This window comes from Psammomys obesus, unplaced genomic scaffold, assembly GCF_907164565.1.
Source record: "Psammomys obesus unplaced genomic scaffold, mPsaObe1.curated_primary_1811, whole genome shotgun sequence".
NCBI classification, from domain to species: domain Eukaryota; kingdom Metazoa; phylum Chordata; class Mammalia; order Rodentia; family Muridae; genus Psammomys; species Psammomys obesus.
This window is the reverse complement of record NW_026585504.1, coordinates 16,552,123-16,569,455: the sequence shown is the minus strand read 5'-3', so window position 1 is coordinate 16,569,455 and position 17,333 is coordinate 16,552,123. Positions and strand designations below refer to the sequence as shown.

Genomic DNA, 17,333 nt, shown 5'->3' with positions numbered 1-17,333 from the left:
AATAAACCTCTTTCATATGAAATCTGTTGTGCCCCTCATCATTCATTAATTGTCCCCATCACTAATTAATATAAAAAAATAAAAATTTAATAAGAAAATGAACACAAATTGACACATAGTAATTGTGCATATTTATGGAACTTAATGTACCATAAGACCCTATTTTTAAAAAGAGGGGGAAATGAGATGACTCAGTAGGTAAGTGTGCTTGCTGCCGAGGATGACCCCCTGAGCTCACCCGAGTCTGATTCCTGGAAACCACCCAGAGGAAAGAAAGGACTGAAAGTTGTCTGTCTCAAAACTCAGAGAGCTCTAGCTCTGCGCCAGGGCTGTGGGGATGGTGGCACTCTAATCCCAGGCAAAGGCAAGAAAACCAACCCAGGTTCAAGGCCAGACTGGCCCACAGAACAAGACTGTCTCAAAAGACAAAGGGAGGGGACAGGGAGGGGAGGGGGAGGAGAGTGGGTTCATATGCTATATTCAGCTCCAGCACCCCTGTGCCCTGCTGCAGAAGCAATCCATAAAAGCTGACAGGAAGAAGGGGACATGGGGGGGGGGCAGGCGGGCAGCTCAGGCAGGGAATTAATTTCCTCCTGGATATTAAAGATGTTATCTGGCAGGAGTAAGGCTGCCTGGGAAGCTGGCACGGTGGGCACCGTGGTAGGCCATTCAGAGGGTGCATCCACGGCAGGCCAGTTTTGTGCATGCTGTAAAACAAGCCCTGGCACCCTCCTAGGTCTCCTTCCCGCCCCGACACAGCCCAGCTGGGAGAGGTAAACAGACCCCAGACTCCTGCACAGGACACCAGCCTAGTCCAGCTGGCTCTGCCCAGAGAGGTTACACTGTAGTGCCCTTCAATCTATCTATTTCTTTTACACACACACAGAAAAAAAAAAAAAAAGCCTTGGGATTGGGGAGGTGATTTAGTTAAATGTCTTTCATGCAAGCATGAGAACCTGAGTTTGGGTCCTCTGCAGCAGAGTAAAACCTGGCCATGGTGACCTAGAGCTGGTGGGGAGGATGGGCCTGAAGACCAATCCCTGGATTCGCTGGCCAGTCGGCCTGCTGAGCTGCAGGTTCAGTGCGAGAGAGAGACTGGTAAAGAATGCTAGCAGTGCAATCAATCGTCAGGGGAGTTTGGATGCCAGAACATCTCCCCCGACAAACCAGATCCCCAACACACCTATAACCCAATCTCCGTGTGGATAGCTGAGAAATCAAGAAGAGGTTCCGGAAGAGACCCTGACTCAAAGGGATAAGCAGAGAGTGACGGAGGAGACCAGTCCTCTCTGGCCTCCGAACATGCACACAGCTTACACACCAGCACACGTATGTGCATGCATGCGTGCGCGCGCACACACACCTATTTTTAGCGCTCAGCTGTCACTCCTTGATAGAGGATTGCCTAGAAGGCATAAAGCCCCAAGTTTGATCCCTGGCATTACCTAAGCCATCTGCGGTGGCTCACCCTGGTTGTCCCAGGATTTGGAAGCCTGAGGCAGAGGGATTGCTCAGAATTCAAAGCCAGCCCGACTACATAATGAGCTCCAGGCCACCAGGCACTATATAAAGAGACCTTGGGGAAAAAAATTAGCATTTGTAAACCACCCCATCCCCCACCCTTCTACCCTGCCCATTTCCTGTCTGTCTCAGAGGTAATGGCTCTGTGGATAGTATACTATCCATCCATTTTTTTTTTTAACTTGACCACACAGTTTGTGAAGATAAAAGGAACACCACTATGGGAACAACAGTGAAGGATCCTTTCCAGCCAGACTATGCAGACACGTAACTATAATCTTCTGGGCTAGGGGCTGAGGCAGGAGGATAGCAAACTCCAGGGTATCTTGGGCTACCTAGGGGACCTCAAGTATGGAGAAACAGAAGGGAAAAGAGGGGGAAGAAGAGGGATGGAAGGGGAAGGACTGGAGAGGGGGAGGAAGGGGAGAAGGGGGAAGGGGGAAAGATGAGAGAAGAAGGGCAAAGGAACGGGCTGGTGGGGGGAGAGGCTTTTAAAATGAAGTCAGGATGCCATAAAGGGCTCAGGACGCAGGCTTCTGCTGGGAGCTTGAGCCCCGCCCTCCATCTGCGCCTCTGGAACAGCAGATAATTACAGTGTGCCCAGAGATTCAAGATGCCTATCAGGCTGCTACTGGACTCTCGCCTCAGATACATTTCCGCTGGTCCACACAGTCGGGGTTTCTGTGGGTCACATGGACCAAGTCAAACAACAACAACCAAGTCAAACAAATTCTTATTCTGTTTCACAAGCAGCTTCCCTTTAAATAATTATTTATTTACCCGTTTATTTATCTTCTGTGTTTATTTATTTATCTTATTGTTGGATTTTTTTTCCAGACAAAGTTTCTTGGCTGTTCTGGACTCTCTTTGTAGACCAGGTTGGCCTCCAACTCAGAGATCCGCCTGCCTCTGCCTCCCTGAGTGCTGGGATTAAAAGCATGCGCCACTGCGCCCGACTTTGTTTTTAAAATATTTTTAATTATTATTTGTTTACACGAACGTGTGTATGTCTGTAGAAGGGCATGTGCTTGACGTTAGGGAATCTCTTGGATGCTGGAGTTACAAGCAGTTTTGAGCTGCTTGGTGTGGGCGTTGGAAGTTGAACTCAGATCCTCTGCGAGAACAGTACATGTTCTTAACCACAGAGCCATCTCTCCAGCCCTTCTGTTCTTATTTTAACAGAACTCCACTTTGTAGCCGAGGCTGGCCTTGAACTCATGCTGATCCTCTTGTTTCCGCCTCCCAAGTGCTTGGCCGAACAATTTTAGTTATGGCTACAGTTTGGTCCAGCGTCCCTCAAATGTCTAGGCGTCAGTGACTGGATCTGGAGGGTGGCATTCCTGGGAAATGGTGAAGCTCTAGGATGTGGGGCCTAGGGAAGGTCTTCGTCACAGCGGCAAGCCCTTGTGGAGAGCTGGAGGCCCTAGCCTCAGTCTAGACCCCGCTGCCTGGATTCTGAGCGCGTCATCCCACCCGCGCGTCCCACGGCGGCGCACAGTCCTCCCCGGAAGCTCATATTGATGGGGATACCTGCTCTTGAGATGGGACTCTACCACGCCAGTCAAAGTGATCTCTCTCTCTCTCTCTCTCTCTCTCTCTCTCTCTCTCTCTCTCCTTAGCAGTGGGGGGGGGGCGCGCGCATGCAGCGCGATGGGGGCAGAGGAGGGCATTGAGCATCCTCTAGTGCGCTACCTGTTTCTTTGAAGCAGTCTCTCCCTGAACCTGGGAGAACTTAAGCTGCCTCATCTGGGCTGGAAGCCAGAGGCCCTCCTGCCTGTGCCTTCCTGTGGGCTGCAGGCCTTTGTGGAGACATCTATCTTGTCACATGGACTCTGGTTTCCAAACTAGAGTTCTCATCGTTGCACAACAATCGGTCGCGCTCTTCACTGCTAAGGTTGTGTTTTGTTTGTTTGAGACAATCTTTCTATGTAGCCCAAGTTGGCCTCAATTCCCAGTCCTTCATCCTCCCACCTTTCAGATGCGGGACCTTTTTCCCTTTATAAGTTAAGTATCCCAGGTGTTTCATTACAGTAACACGAAGCTGACTAATATAAGGATCTTGTAATGAGTTCAGATGTTTTCCTCACTATGAGCTTCACTCTCCCTACTTGCTTTGGAACACTGGTTCAGAGCCTACCCAAACCTATGTCTCCCAAGCTGCAGTTCCCAAGACCCCAAAATAGGGCTCCTTTACGTTTCTAAGCTTAAACTGACACTTTTGCCTGTTTCAAGTCACACAACAAAGCATTTGGCTTTACCTATCTCGGAACTTTGTGTAACGTTTGTTTGGTTTTCATTTTTAGATAAGTTCTCACTGTGTAGCCCAGACTGTCCTCCGGCGCGCTCATCCAAGCTCGGAGCAGAGCTGATTAGCTTCTGAGATGAGATGAAGCGCGTATCAAGGTGAGGTGACCTAGACTGCCCTCAGACTCCATGTTCCTGACTCAGCCTGCTGGGTTGCTGGGGTTACAGGTGTCCATCACCCCGGGCCTGGTTTATCTGGGAGAGGTTTGGTTTTGTCAGGAGGGGGGTGAAATTTGACTGGGTCAGTCACAGTCTGTGATCAGCAGAAGTGTTCTCAGCTGGCAGGCAGTCCTAACCCCCAGCGCCTCACCTACACCTGGTTTTTACAGTCTTTTCTTCCCCTTCTTTTTCTTTTTTTTTTTTTTTTTTGTGTGTGTGTGTGTATAAGAAGGAAATATTTTCTTTTACGACTTATTTTTATTTATGTGTATGTGAGTGAGCAGGTGTCTGCGGAGGCCAGAAGAGGGCCTTGGCTCCCTTGGAATTACAGGCAGTTGTGAAGCACCTAACGTGGGTGCTGGGAACTGAAAGAGCAGGGGTCCCTCCTAAAGACAGATTTCACACTGCAACACAGCCTGGCCTTGAACTTGAAGCAACTGTGTCTCCTTGAAAGAGTCAGACTAACTTTGTAACCTATGTTTCTTCTAATTGCCTTATAACTTATATTTGCAAGTTTTAGGCCCATGTTAATTAAAGCCTCTTAGTGCTTCTCCAGAGAACCGAGGAATGTAAAAGTTCCTGACATTATCCATCTGTGAGGGCAGAGATAAGGAAGAGAACAAGCAGAGATCTCTACTAAATAGAGAAAAAAAAAATCACCTGGCACCGGTGAGATGGGCTTTGTTTGGAAACTGGGCCAAATGGCCCCAATCCTTCTCCTGATCTTTGATCCAAAGCCTGTAACCCCCACTCCTCAGAACAGACATGGGATGAGTTAATCATGCTCCCATATTTAACTGTGGATGGCAGGAAATTCCAAACTGACTTGATGATCAGATATTTACGACAGGGCTGACTGGACCTAAGGGTGACCAGAACCAACCAATTATTTTAAAAGTTAAACACTTCATCCAATCCTAAATCGACAAGAAGTCAACCCGAGGAGATTCCCGCCTTGTGTCTTTCAAAAACCTAAGGTCTTTGTCTCCCGGTGCCACTCCTAGCTGACCAGCAGGGGTGACCCCATTGCGCAATGGTCAAGAGGAGTCTCTTGCGTTTTTGCATCGATGGATGATTAGTTTCCTGAGTTCTCTTCATACCTTCTTATATTTAGGCTCTTGCTGGGCCTAACATCCTGATTTACTGGGATTAGAGATGTGAAGATGTGACCCACCATGACCCCCACCATGGAATCTTATTATATTGCCTCCTTGGTCTTTAACTTCTCCTGCCTCAGTCTCTGAAGTAGCTGGAACCACAGCTGTGCACCACACACCTGGCAAGCTTAACACATCTTAAGTTTCTTCCTTTCTCTCTTAACTGTAAGGCAGTGGTTTACAGATGAAGTTCAGGGGTCATGGAGACGGCTCAGTGGGTAAGACGCTTGCTGCCAATCCTGACAACCTTCTTGTGGTTGAGATTAGATACTCTGACCAAAGCCACTTAGAGGAGAAAGGGTTTCTTTTATTCTAGCTCCCACTTCCGGCTTACCTTTCACCTTACCTGCCTTGTGTGGTGCTGGAGATGAAACTCACTGTACCATTGAGCTGACTGAGCTACATCTCAGGACGTGTAGGAGTTCTTTACAGGTCCTATGACGAGGATGGATCTGTTGATTGATTGATTGATTGACTTTATATCCCAATCGCAGCCCCTGCCTCCCCTCCCCCCAGTCCCATCCTTCCTCTCTCTTCCCCCTCTCCTCCCTTCCCTACTCCTCAGAAAAGGGGAGCCCCACCCCCCACCCCAGCACATCAAGTCGCATCAAGACCGAGCTCATCCTTTTCTCTCCCGTGGCCTGGCGAGGCGCCAGGGAGAAGTGATCAAAGAGCAGGCAACAGAGTCCGTGTCAGACCATGATGAGGTTTTTATTCCCCCTCTCAGCACTGGGAGTTCAACCTCGAGCCTCAGCCTCTGCCTTCCCGGTTAAGGAGCTCTTTGTTCAACAGAACAGTGATGTGCTTTACCCCTCTAGCCAAACTGTCGGGGTGCCAGAGGGGCTGGAAGGGGACGTTATAAATAAATCAGACCAGTTAGGTGAGAAGCGCAGGTTTCCAGGACGGGCGTGGGGGTGTGTTCCACGACGTTTTGGCCCTCTCTGCTTTTCAGGGAGCCAATCACACAGCGTGTGCGTTGAGGAATGTCGAACCGGCAGCTTCTAGACGAGGGCGTGGACCGGCTGCCCGTGACCTCGCCGCCCTCCCACGGGGAGCAGGTTCAGCGAGCGGACGTGTCTGCGCCCCGGGGGTCACCCCGTGATCTACGCGCGGGGCAGGAGGAGCGGCTCCCGCGTGTTTACAGCCAGCGGGCTGGCACCCGGCCGGGCGCGCAGGTGCTGGGCCCCAGGCTCGCAGGGAGCCGCAGCCGAGGGACCGCAGAGGAACCCGACGCCTCCAGCCCGGCCCGGCGCACGGAAGTTCTCGGCCGGAGCCGGGCGCACGGCGCAGTTCCCGCCCGCTTCCCGGTCTCCGGGGCGGCGGGGCCGCGGCGCGAGCTCCCGATTGGCCCGCGCGGGGTCCGCCCCGCCGCCGAGCGCCGCCCGTGGGCCGAGCGCGGGGTAACGGGACCGCGGCCGCGGGCAGTCCGAGCCACGCAGCATGCCCTATCTGCTCATCAGCACCCAGATCCGTATGGTGAGTACCGGGCGCGGGGGCCGGGGAGCTCCGGGAGGACACCCCCCGAGGGCTGGAGCCCGGGGTCCAGGCCACGCTGAGCCGCGAGCACTGACGCTCCGAGCACCTGTCGCCCCTTCCAGGAAGGGCTGGGTCTGCTGCACCCAACTCGGGGCTAGAGGCGAGGGATGGGGCTGCGGGCGGCCCGGGGAGAGGTTCAGCTTCCTCGGCTGCGGGTGGGGGAAGGTCCCGGCTGCCCCCGAAGCCCCCTTGTAACTTCCAAAGGCTGCGTGACGCCTCTTCCCCGGGCTGGACGGCAGGGCGCGCCATGGTCCTCTTCCAACGCCCAGCGGAGGGTGCACCCCTCGCTCCCGGGAACAGGAGAGGTTTCGGCAAGTGCCACAGAGGGCAGTGGTTTGAAAACGTGTACGGTCGAGCCGGGCGCGGTGGCCCACACCTGGAATTCCGGCACTCTAGGAGGCAGGGGCAGGCGGGTCTCTGTGAGTTAGAGGCCAGCCTGGTCTGCAAAGTGAGTCGAGGACAGTCAAGGCTACACGGAGAAACCCTCGTCTCAAAAAAAAAAAAAAAAAAAAAAAGGTGGGGGGCGGGGGAGGAAACGTGTGCAGCTGTTAAAATCTGGATTGCTGGGCGCGTTCCCAAGACCTTCAGAAACTCTGGAGAGATTGGAAATGTCCTCCTCCTCATATAATAATTATGCTTTTTGCTCTTTTTCTTTCTTTCTTTTTTTTTTTTTTTTTTTTTTTTTCTGGGACAGGGTCTCATGTAGCACCGGCTGGCCTCAAATTTGTTATGTATTGGAGGCTGGTCTTGCTTCCCAAGTGCGGGATTACAGGCGTGTCCCACCAGGCTTGGCTCTATTAAATAATAGGGTTGGATTGTTGGTTGGATCCACCTGCATCGACCTTCTCAGAACTGGGAATCAAAGACATGGGCCCCCACCGCCTGACTAAGGCTGGCCACGTTTCACTTCTCATCAACTGACCAGCATCGGGCTGCCCCTGCCTTTAGGTTGTTGTGAGCAGTTCTGCTAGGAAGATGCGATGGGGCTTTCTGTTGTTGTTTTTCGTTTTGGTGTCAGCGCACCTGCCCGTGCACGCATTTTTATGTGGACGCGTGTGTGCGTGGCCTTCCTTCTCCAGGTGATGCCAGTCTACATGAAACATGGCTGGTGGCACCTGGCCTGCAGGTGCCAATAGGCAGGCGCTGTTTGGAGGCAGCTGTGTAGGAAGTCGGGAGGGCTCCCCCTGCTCCCCTCTTAGCTTGCGCTCAGCCTCCGCGGACCCTCAGTCCCGCTTCCCCTTCACCTATAGCTTCCTCAGGGCGGGGGAGGGGCGAGGGGAGGGGCTGTCCGCGCCCGCCTGGCAGCCGGCTGAGCAGCTACTGTGCCTTACCTCGCAGGAGGTGGGCCCCACCATGGTGGGTGATGAGGATTCGGATCCGGAGCTGATGAGGTACCTTGGGGCCTCCAAGAGAAGCGTCCTGGGGAACAACTTGTAAGTAGCGGCGACCTTCGGCCCGCAGCGCCTCGTCCTGCCTTTCCCTTTACACAACCGCCAAGCCCTGAGGCAAAAGCCATTGTAGGGCTCGGTCTCGTCTATAATCCCTCACCGGGCCCAACGTTTCCCACAAACCCCCAGCCTTCCGTCACACAGCAGCTCATCCTTGGTGGAAGTCCGGAACAGCCTGTTCTGAGTTTGGAAATGAACTGTTCTTGCCTCGTCCTCTCTGCTGCAGCCCATCAGTGAAGACCAGCTTCACCTTGGAAGGGCTGCCTGAGTGATGGCAGGACACCTGCGGCCTTTCCGGGTTGCTGGGCAATTGGCGCAGCCCTCAGAATCCTTCAGATCGTCCCTGTGTCTGAACAACCACTTCCCTTTCTACGTCCTCACCCACCGTCCCAGTGTTCTGTGGTTGTGAAGGGGACACCATGACCAAGGCAACTCTTAGGAAGGAGTTAATTGGGAGCTTGCTTGCAGTTTTGGCGGATTAGTCAGTCCATGATGAGCACAGTGGGGAGAATGGCGGCGGCAACCGGCAGGTGATGGAGCAGTAGCTGAGAGCTTTACATCCTGATCTGCAGGCCGCAGGCAGAGAGAGAGAGACCCTGGGCTTGGCTTGTGCTTTTGAAACCTCAGCGCCCACACCCAGTGACTTACTTCCGACAAGGCCACATCCCCCAGTCCTTCTAATCTGGTGGTTCTCAGCCTTCCTACCGTGACCTTTTGATACAGTTCCTCGTGTTGTGGTGACCCCCAACCATAAAATTGTTCTGTTGATACTTGGTAACTGTAATTTTACCACTGTTATGAATGTCATAATGTAAACATCTGATATGCAGGATATCTGATATGTGACCCTGTGAAAGGGTCATTTGACAACCCCAAAGGGGTCATGACCTACAGTTTGAGGACCACAGCTCTAATCCTTCTCAAACAGTCCCTAGTAACTAAGCATTAAAATATATCAGTCTTTGGGGGCTATTTTCATTTGAGCCACCAAAGCAACGTGTAAAAGAAAGCATTTAGTTGGGGGCTTGCATTGAGCAAGCCCATAACCAAAATGGCAGGGAGCATGGCAGCAGCAGGCAGGTATAGTGCCAGGGCAGTAGCTGAGAGCTTACATCTTGCAGACACTGGGCCTGGAGCAGCCTTTTTGAAAGCTAAAAGCCCAGTGACGCCTCCTCCAATTAGAAGGCCACACCTTCTAATCCTTCCCCAAACAGTTCCACCATCTGGGGACCATTCTCACTAAAACCATCACACCTACTGTGATGGGGAGAAGCACCAAGGGAGTTCAGGGATCCTGAGAAGAGAGCCCCAAGTGCAGGAAGAGAAGACAACAACAGATCACAATACTTTGGTCAAGGCAGGGAGAAGCCAACTCCGTGTCTTGCCACGAGACATTTGTTCCAAGACGCCAAGCTTGGCGTTTGGACCCCTTATCCACTTCATGGGCTTTACAACTCAAGGGAAAATTTTTTCTCCGTGCCAGCCAATGGCACATGGATCCAGGTGCTATCAGGTGCCAACTTGCTGCTCCAGGCTTGCAGGGCAGCCAGAGAGGGGCCAAGACTACTCAGTGGGTACTTGGACTTACACACAGCAGCGGCCAGGCTACCATGGACCTGCTACTCACGGCAGGCAGGGCCTGCTTTCTCAGGTATGGGCAGGAATAGCAACGGTACTTCATCGCAGTGTCGGGAGGGTAAAACAGGTCTGTAGCAAAGAGCAGAGCTGGGGATGTGCTCTGCCCCTGTCCCCGGTCAAGTGCGCAGCAGACAGGCCTGGCACCGAGCAGACGCCAGCTTTGTACGGGTACTCACGCCGCTCTCCTGCTCTCTTCACAGTTATGAATACTACGTCAACGACCCTCCTCGCATAGTCCTGGACAAGCTGGAACTAGTGGGTTTCCGTGTGTTGAGCATGACAGGGGTGGGCCAGACGCTGGTGTGGTGCCTGCACAAGGAATGACCTGCCTGCGCTGACTCGTGGACGGAGTATAGATTGTGTGGAGACCGCCATGTGCCCCGACCACATCCTTGCATCACTGTCTGCCATGCCTATCTCTGCATATTGTCAACTTCCTTGCCCACACCGATGGACCGTGAACAGCCTCGGCAACCTTGCTCTAGTTGGGTGGGTACAGCAGGCCCTTGCCCCGGTGCTTTCAGCTGCCCTGGGTTGAGGCCTTGACCTGGGCAGGCTAGCCAGAGGACAGTCCCTGGATCCTACACAGCCAGTCCAAGCCAATAAAGGGCTCTCACAGTTGGTCGTTTTCAGCTTTGCTGTGCAGTGACTTGAGATGCAGCATTCTCTACTGGTCTGTCCCTGTCCGTGAATAAAGCCCTTGGCCTGAGTGGAGCCCTCTCAGAGCCCAGCCTGAGATGAGAAAAGTAGACTGTTTATAAAAAAGTTTATTGGTTATATTATGATTAAGAAAAGAGTGGGGATGGGAGGCTGGAGCCGGGGCTACGTGGGCTGACCGTCATCTTCCTGCTGCATCTGGGCGATCAGCTGCTGGCGTTCAGCCGCCTGGCGCATGCGCATCATGACGAGACTCTCATAGTCCCTTTCTGACAGCACTGAGCCCTGGAGACAGAAGGGACAGAGAGGAGTCAGGACATTAGTTTAGGCACAGCCCCACAGATTATAGAGTCAGTATAGGGCCTAGACAGCCAAGTCTAAAAGCCAAGGAGGAAGAAGGGCAGGACCCAGACCACTTCAATTCCAGCTCCTCCAGGACCTCAGAGAAAGCAGGCCTAGGCTCCAGGGCTGCTGCTTTCCTTCAGTTCATCTCTAAGCTCCCCCAATCTCCATTTACGGGACGTCACAGCGTTCTGCATCCTGCTCTAGCTCAGTCCTTCCTCGTGACTCACTTTCCTATGTGCTGGCCTGGCCCTCCCGCTTCATTTCCTCTCGGTTCTTTATCTGACTTTTCCTCCACCCCTGGCTTCTGCCTGGCAGGATCCCCACCCTCTGTTGGACACAGACCAGAGCACTTCCCCCTGAGGTCTGGCTCCTCCTGGGGACTTTGCCCCCACAGCCTCAAAGTGCCTTTTCTACATGAGAAAAGCAAGCAAGAGCCCAGCTTGCCTCATAAAAACCCCGACCCACACTTCCATAGGGCAGGGGACTGAGGAAGGCTACACTTTAATAACCTCGGACTAGACGGCCACCAATGCGCCAAGGCTGTGGACAGGGAAGCAGCCCTATGGCAGAGCACTGTGCTGCCGAGCCGAGCCCACAGTCTGTCAAGACAACACTGAGTCCCGTCATTTCCCCCCTTAGCACAGCTGCAGCTGCGATACCATTCATGATCATACAGCTGATCAGAGAGGTGGGAAACCCACTAGAGTCGGCTCAACAGCCAGGACAGGGGTTGCAAGTATGGTGGCCCATCTGTGACAAAAGGGGTGAGTCTGCTGGGGGCACCCCACACTGGAGCCTCCCACAGGAGGAGGCTTGAAGAAGTCAACCCCGCCGGGGAATAAGATGGGAGTGGCTGACGCTGCCAGGCCCTGGCTAACTTGTTTGAAGTAAGGGGTGCAGATAAATGGAAAGTGATACCCAGCCTGGTCCCCCTGACCTTAGACCTCCCTCACCCCAATAATGCCCCTACCAACCACCTGCAATTCACAGCAAGCTCACACGTCCTGATCCCGCCCACAAGAGGGTCCCCAAAGGAGGCCAGAGGGAAAGGACAGGAGCATCATGGGAGCAGCAGGGCACGGGCCTGCTGGAGTGAGGAATAGAGTAAGAAGCTCAGCAGCCACACTGAGGTTCCAGCTGTGAGGAGGGCAGTGCTCCTTCCCCAAGTTTGCATTGCTCTTCCAAGAAAACTTCAAGTCACCCCTGGCATGCCCCGGCGCCTTGGGAGGAGCAGCCCTGTACAGGCATGGGGCTGCTCCCCGTTAACACACCCTCCACATCCTTCCCCACCATTCCTGTGGCCTGGCTAATGACGGCCTGTCATCCAGCAGGCGGAGGGGGAGGGGAGGCTGAGTCACCCACCCCGGCAGGTCTCTCTCTCTTCCCCAGCAGTTGTTCCAAAAGTCGCCTTTCAATTAGCACTACCTGCCTGGGCTCCTCCCAGAGACATCTGAGGCTCCGGAGCCGGGCAGGCCTGCTGGGGTCAAGGTGGCGGGGCCTTGACCAGAAAGGAAGTAACCTGATGACACACCGAGCAGGCCTGGCCCCAGAGGAATCTGAAGCGTCCTACTGCCCTGGGGTGTTGGTCACAGCTGCCCCAATCCCAGCCTGCGGATGCTGCAATTACCTCAGAGCATGAAACCGGCTTCCCACCTGACTGAGTCAGCTGAAAACAAAACACAGCTCTACCACACGCTGGCACAAACAGCCAAGCCACTAATCAGAGTCCCCAGATGCTGGCAGAGAGCACAGCCCTACACTGGCCAGGAGATCAGCACACGCCAGGAACCACCGGAGAAAAGGTGGACAGGGGCCCAGCTGCTGCCTGCTGTGGAAGGAGAGCTGCTCCCGAGGGAAGGCCAGCCCTGCACACCAGCCCTTGGCCGTGTATTGTCCTGCTCTGCCCAGTAAGTGCTGCTGCTTCCTTTGGGTTTTTTCCACGTGCAGATCAAGTAACCAGGCCACTCTTATCCAGGTAGGAACTCCTAACGCTCTGATCTCCTGGACAAATCTTCCTCCTGTTAGTCTTGCCTCCAAGGCGGAAAACCAAGGCCCACCGTGAGGAGAAACCCACAGCCTCTGCTAGTAGCCTCTGAAGGGTGTGTCCTGGTTCCTGGCATTCGGCACTCTAGCAAATGGTCACTTGCTGAGCCCCTTTGTGGGGCTTCTCAGATGCCAGACCCACTGGATAACTGAGCTCCATGGAGACTTGGCGAAAAGGCTCTTTCCGCAACGCCTCCTTTTTCAAGCGAGTGACCCTGGGGCGGCCCAGGCGACTTCGGCGACAGGGCAGCATACTTAGCCAGGCCAGCACTGCTGGCGGTGACCACGAGGAGTACAGCAACCGAGAAGTCATCCGGGAACTGCAAGGGAGGCCAGATGGCCGGCGGCTGCCCCTGTGGGGGGATGAGCAGCCCCGGGCCACCCTGCTGGCCCCACCCAAGCCCCCGCGCCTCTACCGAGACAGCTCCAGCTGCCCCAACATTTTGGAGCCCCCGGCAACCTACACTGCTTCCTACTCGGCCACCTTGCCCTCAGCCATCTCCCTGACAGGACCCCTCCACCAGTGCTCAGAGGAGGGCCTTTTGGACACTCCCCATTTCCCGAGGACACCTACTCCGGACCTCAGTGACCCTTTCTTCTCCTTCAAAGTGGACCTGGGGATTTCACTTCTGGAGGAAGTTCTACAGATGCTGAAGGAGCAATTCCCCAGTGAGCCCCACTTCTGACCCTGGTGAGGAAAGAGAGAACTGGGGAGACGGGAGGAGTGGAGCCTGTGGGGTGGAAGGTACAGTGTGGATTAAAGAACAGGCGGGGACAGGAAGCCACAGTCGTGCCTGTCCTCTGGCTGTTGACCAATCCTCCAAATCACCCAGAGTGAAGGCACAGAAGCCAGCTGGGAATGTATGGGGCCACTTTGTGACAGGAGCCCTGAAGGAAGCTGGAGAGGCCAGGAAAAGGAAGCTCCAACCTGCAACCACAGGAATCATTCAGAGGTCAGCGGAGACGGGATGGCAGAGGGGCGAGTCAGAGAGTAGGGCTCAGACTGGGCAGGACAGACAGTGCCTGTACCAGCCTCCAAACCACTGTCATCAGGGAAGTCACAGGCCACATCTAGGAAGAAGCAGTCTGAGAGTAAAGGAGAGTTGGGAGGCCAGAGAGGGACAGGAATAGACAAGTCACCACTGACTTCATGACTGGTTAAGTTAATGTAATAAAAGCAAACTGAAGATGCCATTCCAGAGGCTGGGGAATGGCTCAGAGGACAAAGTGCTTGCTGTGCAAGCAGGAGGACCAGGGTTCACACCTTCAGTACCCACACTGAAAAGCTGGGCAGGTGTGCCAGCCACCTGGAATTTTAGGGTTAGGTGGGGAAAGGAGGGGTCCCAGGGACAGGCTGGCTGGTTAGACTAGCCAAATCGGCAGACTTCAGGTCCAGAGACCCTGCCTCAGTAAATAAAAAGTGACGATCAAGAAAGACACCTGAGATCAACCTCTGTCCTACATGCGCGTGCGCGAGCGCGCACGCGTGCACACACACACGCACACGCACACGCACACGCACACGCACACACACACGCACACACACACGCACACCCCATATGGATACAAACACAAAGAAAAATTCAGTTACTTTTCACCCTAGCCAATTTTTGTTTGTTTTTGAGACAGGGTCTCATATGTAGTGAGGTGGCCTTAAACTCATCCTCCAACCTCCACCTCTGGAGCGCTGGGATCACACCTAGGTATTTTATGTGGTGCTGGGGATGGAATCCAGGACTTCATGCATGCTAAACAAGCACTCTACCAAAAACGAGCCTCATGCCAGCCCTCTACCCACATTTTAAAGATGTTTTTAAAAATCATTTTTGATTGAGTGTGTGCGCACACACGCAAGTGTCTGCTGGTGCCTGCAGAGACCAAAGGTGTTCAATGCCCCTGGAGCTAGAGCTACAGGCAGTTGTGAGCCACCTGATGAGGGGGCTAGGGAGGAACTCAGGGCCTCTGGAAAAGCAGTATGTTCTTAATTGCTGAGCCAGCTCTCCAGCCCCCTTAGCCACATTTTAAATCAGCAACCACACTTGACTGATGGCTACCATACTGGACAACAGAACGTAAACACTGGTATTGACAGACCAACATTCACTGGACTGTGCTGGCCAGACACTAGTGCGTAAGGAAAGGAAGAGGCCAGCTCTGGGCTGCAAGTGCAGGACAAGTAGGCAGAGGAAAATGCAGGGGAAAGGTCCAGCATCATTAGCAAAACAGAGAGCATGAGACTCAAGCTGCCCACAGATCTGTGAGCAATCAACCCCTGTGTGTGGGGAAGCAGCTCTGGGAAGCATTGGGTATGAGAGGTTCTGGCAATGGCTGCAAGAAAAGCAGCCTTCCTTCCAGCAGAGTGGGCGGATAGCCTGGCCAGGGAAAGAATGATGCACCAAAGAGGCACCAGAGTCCGCCCACAGGCCTGGGGGGCTCTGCCTTGCCCAAAACAGGCCAAGGCTACCAACTGTGCTACTATCCTGCCCTGTGGCTTGGTCAGATCTGAATCCAGAGCCCAGAAGCACTGGACCTGGCCTCCAGGCCACTCAAAGCGTGAAACAGGGTAGAAGGAAGCTGTGACACACACTGCCTCCACAAATCCACATCTATGACGTCTCTTTCCTGCTCCTGTGCAGAGGGGCCCAGCTGCAAGGCTCCTCTGGACAGAGGAGGCAATGAATAAAGGTTTTTCTAATGTAACCCACAGAGTCTGCCTGGGATTTGAAATGCTGGCACTTAATGGTAGGGAACAGGCTTCTCTTAAGCCAGGATCCTGAGCTGGCTCACACCACTCCGTGTTCCTCCTCTCTCCAGGGTCTGGGACACTCCCTGTTAGCATGCACACACACACACTCTCTCTCACTCTCTCTTTCTTCCCTCCCCCTGTGATTGTTATCGTAGCTGTGAGCTCCCAGCTGCCTACCTGCCTGCTGCCATGCTCTCCACATGATGGTCATGGACTCCACAACATTCTGGAGCCCCGAATTAAATGCTTTCTTTTAGAAGTTGCCTTGGTCCTGGTGACAAAACTGTCATGGCAATAGAAATTTAACTAGGACAGACACACTCCCCCGGTGCTTCCACTCTCCCAGGCAGGCGCAGGGACATGTAACCAGGCAGGGAGCCTGACGACAGGTAGTCAAGCTGCTTCAGAGAAGGGAAGAGCCAGGAGCGCTTCCCAAAGCAAACATGACTGGAAGGAGTCGTAAGCCCCAACCTCTGCAGTCAGGCTAAAAAACTGAACCAAGAAGGACAGAGGAGCACAAGCCATGGCGGGGTTATGAGGACTAACAGGCAGCTCTGGGCCCACAGTAGCTAGGAAGTGAACACTTCACAAGTGGAGCACCTGATATAGCACACCAGGTTGAAGATGAGACCTGACGTTACTCTTCAGAGTCGGTTTGTGAGTGGGAAGCCAGAGACACACCTGGAAAACTCAAGTGCCGGGAAAACACCATCACTCTAGCCAGTTGCCTCTGGCCTCTTCACCCAACACTGGGTTTCCTACAAATCCTTTACACCGTGACCAAGAGCAAACAGAAGCTCTCTTGGTAGGGATGGTGCTCTGACAGCAGACATACAAGTAGGGCAAGCAAAAGACAACTTCTGTGTAGCTCTAGGGGTGCACTTCCCCTCCAGTGGAGCGTGAGCAGGACTCCGGGTTTGATCCCAGTGCCAGAAAACAAATGAATAAAAACAGAAAAGAAAAAACCTAGGACAGGGTGCTCTGGTACCTCAGAGAGAAAAGGGACGAGCAGGGAGTCGGCCCTCCTACCTGGGCTGGTGAGCCCTCCCAACCCATCCTACTCTTTGTGGCCTTGGGAAGAACGGGCATGACAGCGGAGGCAGAAGAGGGCCCCAAGCCCCAAGCAGAGCCAGCTGAGTGACTCTTGGCCTTTTACCTTTGACAGTCCAGGTTGGCTGGGGTCTACTGTGCCCTGGGGCTGTCCCTCCAACCAGGAAATCTTCAGAGGGTTGTCCACCAGGCCCACTTCATTTCTGACAGCCAGCTCCTGCCAACAGAGTCATGTCCCATCCAGTCCAGCTCTAGGGGCTCGTTCTAGCCCACAGAGAGACTAACACCAACATTCTCATCCTCTGAGTGAATCTGGGCAACCTCAGCAACAATGGCATGCCCAAGTTCCACCCCTGTGGGAGAGTGCAGGAGATGCACCTTCTGATTTGGAGAAACTAAAAGGAACATTTAGGGTGGGAGGCCATGCTATGTGGACTGTAGACCATGCTGTGTGGACTGTGGACCATGCTGTGTAGACTGTGGACCATGCTGTGTGGACTGTGGACCATGCTGTGTGGACTGTGGACCATGCTGTGTGGACTGTGGACCATGCTGTGTGGAGTGGAGGCCATGCTGTGTGGACTGTGGACCATGCTGTGTGGACTGTGGACCATGCTGTGTGGACTGTGGACCATGCTGTGTGGAGTGGAGGCCATGCTGTGTGGACTGTGGACCATGCTGTGTGGAGTGGAGGCCATGCTGTGTGGACTGTGGACCATGCTGTGTGGA

General features: G+C 53.8%; 3 protein-coding genes across 3 annotated transcripts in view; 2 read left to right on the top strand and 1 right to left on the bottom strand.

The window, feature by feature from the left end:
- The first annotated feature begins 6,538 nt into the window (after positions 1-6,538).
- Gchfr (GTP cyclohydrolase I feedback regulator) lies at positions 6,539-10,395 on the top strand. Its single transcript, XM_055596557.1, has 3 exons — positions 6,539-6,617; positions 8,016-8,110; positions 9,964-10,395. Exons 1-3 carry the CDS (start codon positions 6,582-6,584, stop codon positions 10,085-10,087), a joined length of 255 nt encoding a protein of 84 aa, XP_055452532.1. The 5' UTR covers positions 6,539-6,581; the 3' UTR covers positions 10,088-10,395.
- A 117-nt stretch (positions 10,396-10,512) lies between these two features.
- Dnajc17 (DnaJ heat shock protein family (Hsp40) member C17) overlaps positions 10,513-17,333 on the bottom strand; it is a 30,833-nt gene continuing 24,012 nt past the window's right edge. The window contains exons 10-11 of the mRNA XM_055596351.1: positions 16,711-16,821; positions 10,513-10,705 (exon numbers count right to left, since the gene is read on the bottom strand). Coding sequence (XP_055452326.1) covers positions 10,586-10,705; positions 16,711-16,821 — 231 coding nt within the window. The 3' untranslated portion in view covers positions 10,513-10,585. The remainder of the gene's footprint in view (positions 10,706-16,710; positions 16,822-17,333) is intronic.
- CUNH15orf62 (chromosome unknown C15orf62 homolog) lies at positions 12,195-15,499 on the top strand. The gene is made up of 2 exons (XM_055596463.1): positions 12,195-12,672; positions 12,741-15,499. The coding sequence occupies exon 2, from the start codon at positions 12,967-12,969 to the stop codon at positions 13,492-13,494; it is 528 nt and encodes a 175-aa protein (XP_055452438.1). The 5' UTR covers positions 12,195-12,672; positions 12,741-12,966; the 3' UTR covers positions 13,495-15,499.

What these genes read in the sequence shown, in the direction of transcription:
- CUNH15orf62 (XM_055596463.1), top strand. Translation starts at nt 12,967, where the DNA reads ATGGAGACTTGGCGAAAAGGCTCTTTCCGCAACGCCTCCTTTTTCAAG.
- Gchfr (XM_055596557.1), top strand. Translation starts at nt 6,582, where the DNA reads ATGCCCTATCTGCTCATCAGCACCCAGATCCGTATG. An exon ending in TCAGCACCCAGATCCGTATG is followed by an intron (nt 6,618 to 8,015) that starts GTGAGTACCGGG and finishes CTTACCTCGCAG; the next exon opens with GAGGTGGGCCCCACCATGGT. An exon ending in AGCGTCCTGGGGAACAACTT is followed by an intron (nt 8,111 to 9,963) that starts GTAAGTAGCGGC and finishes CTCTCTTCACAG; the next exon opens with TTATGAATACTACGTCAACG.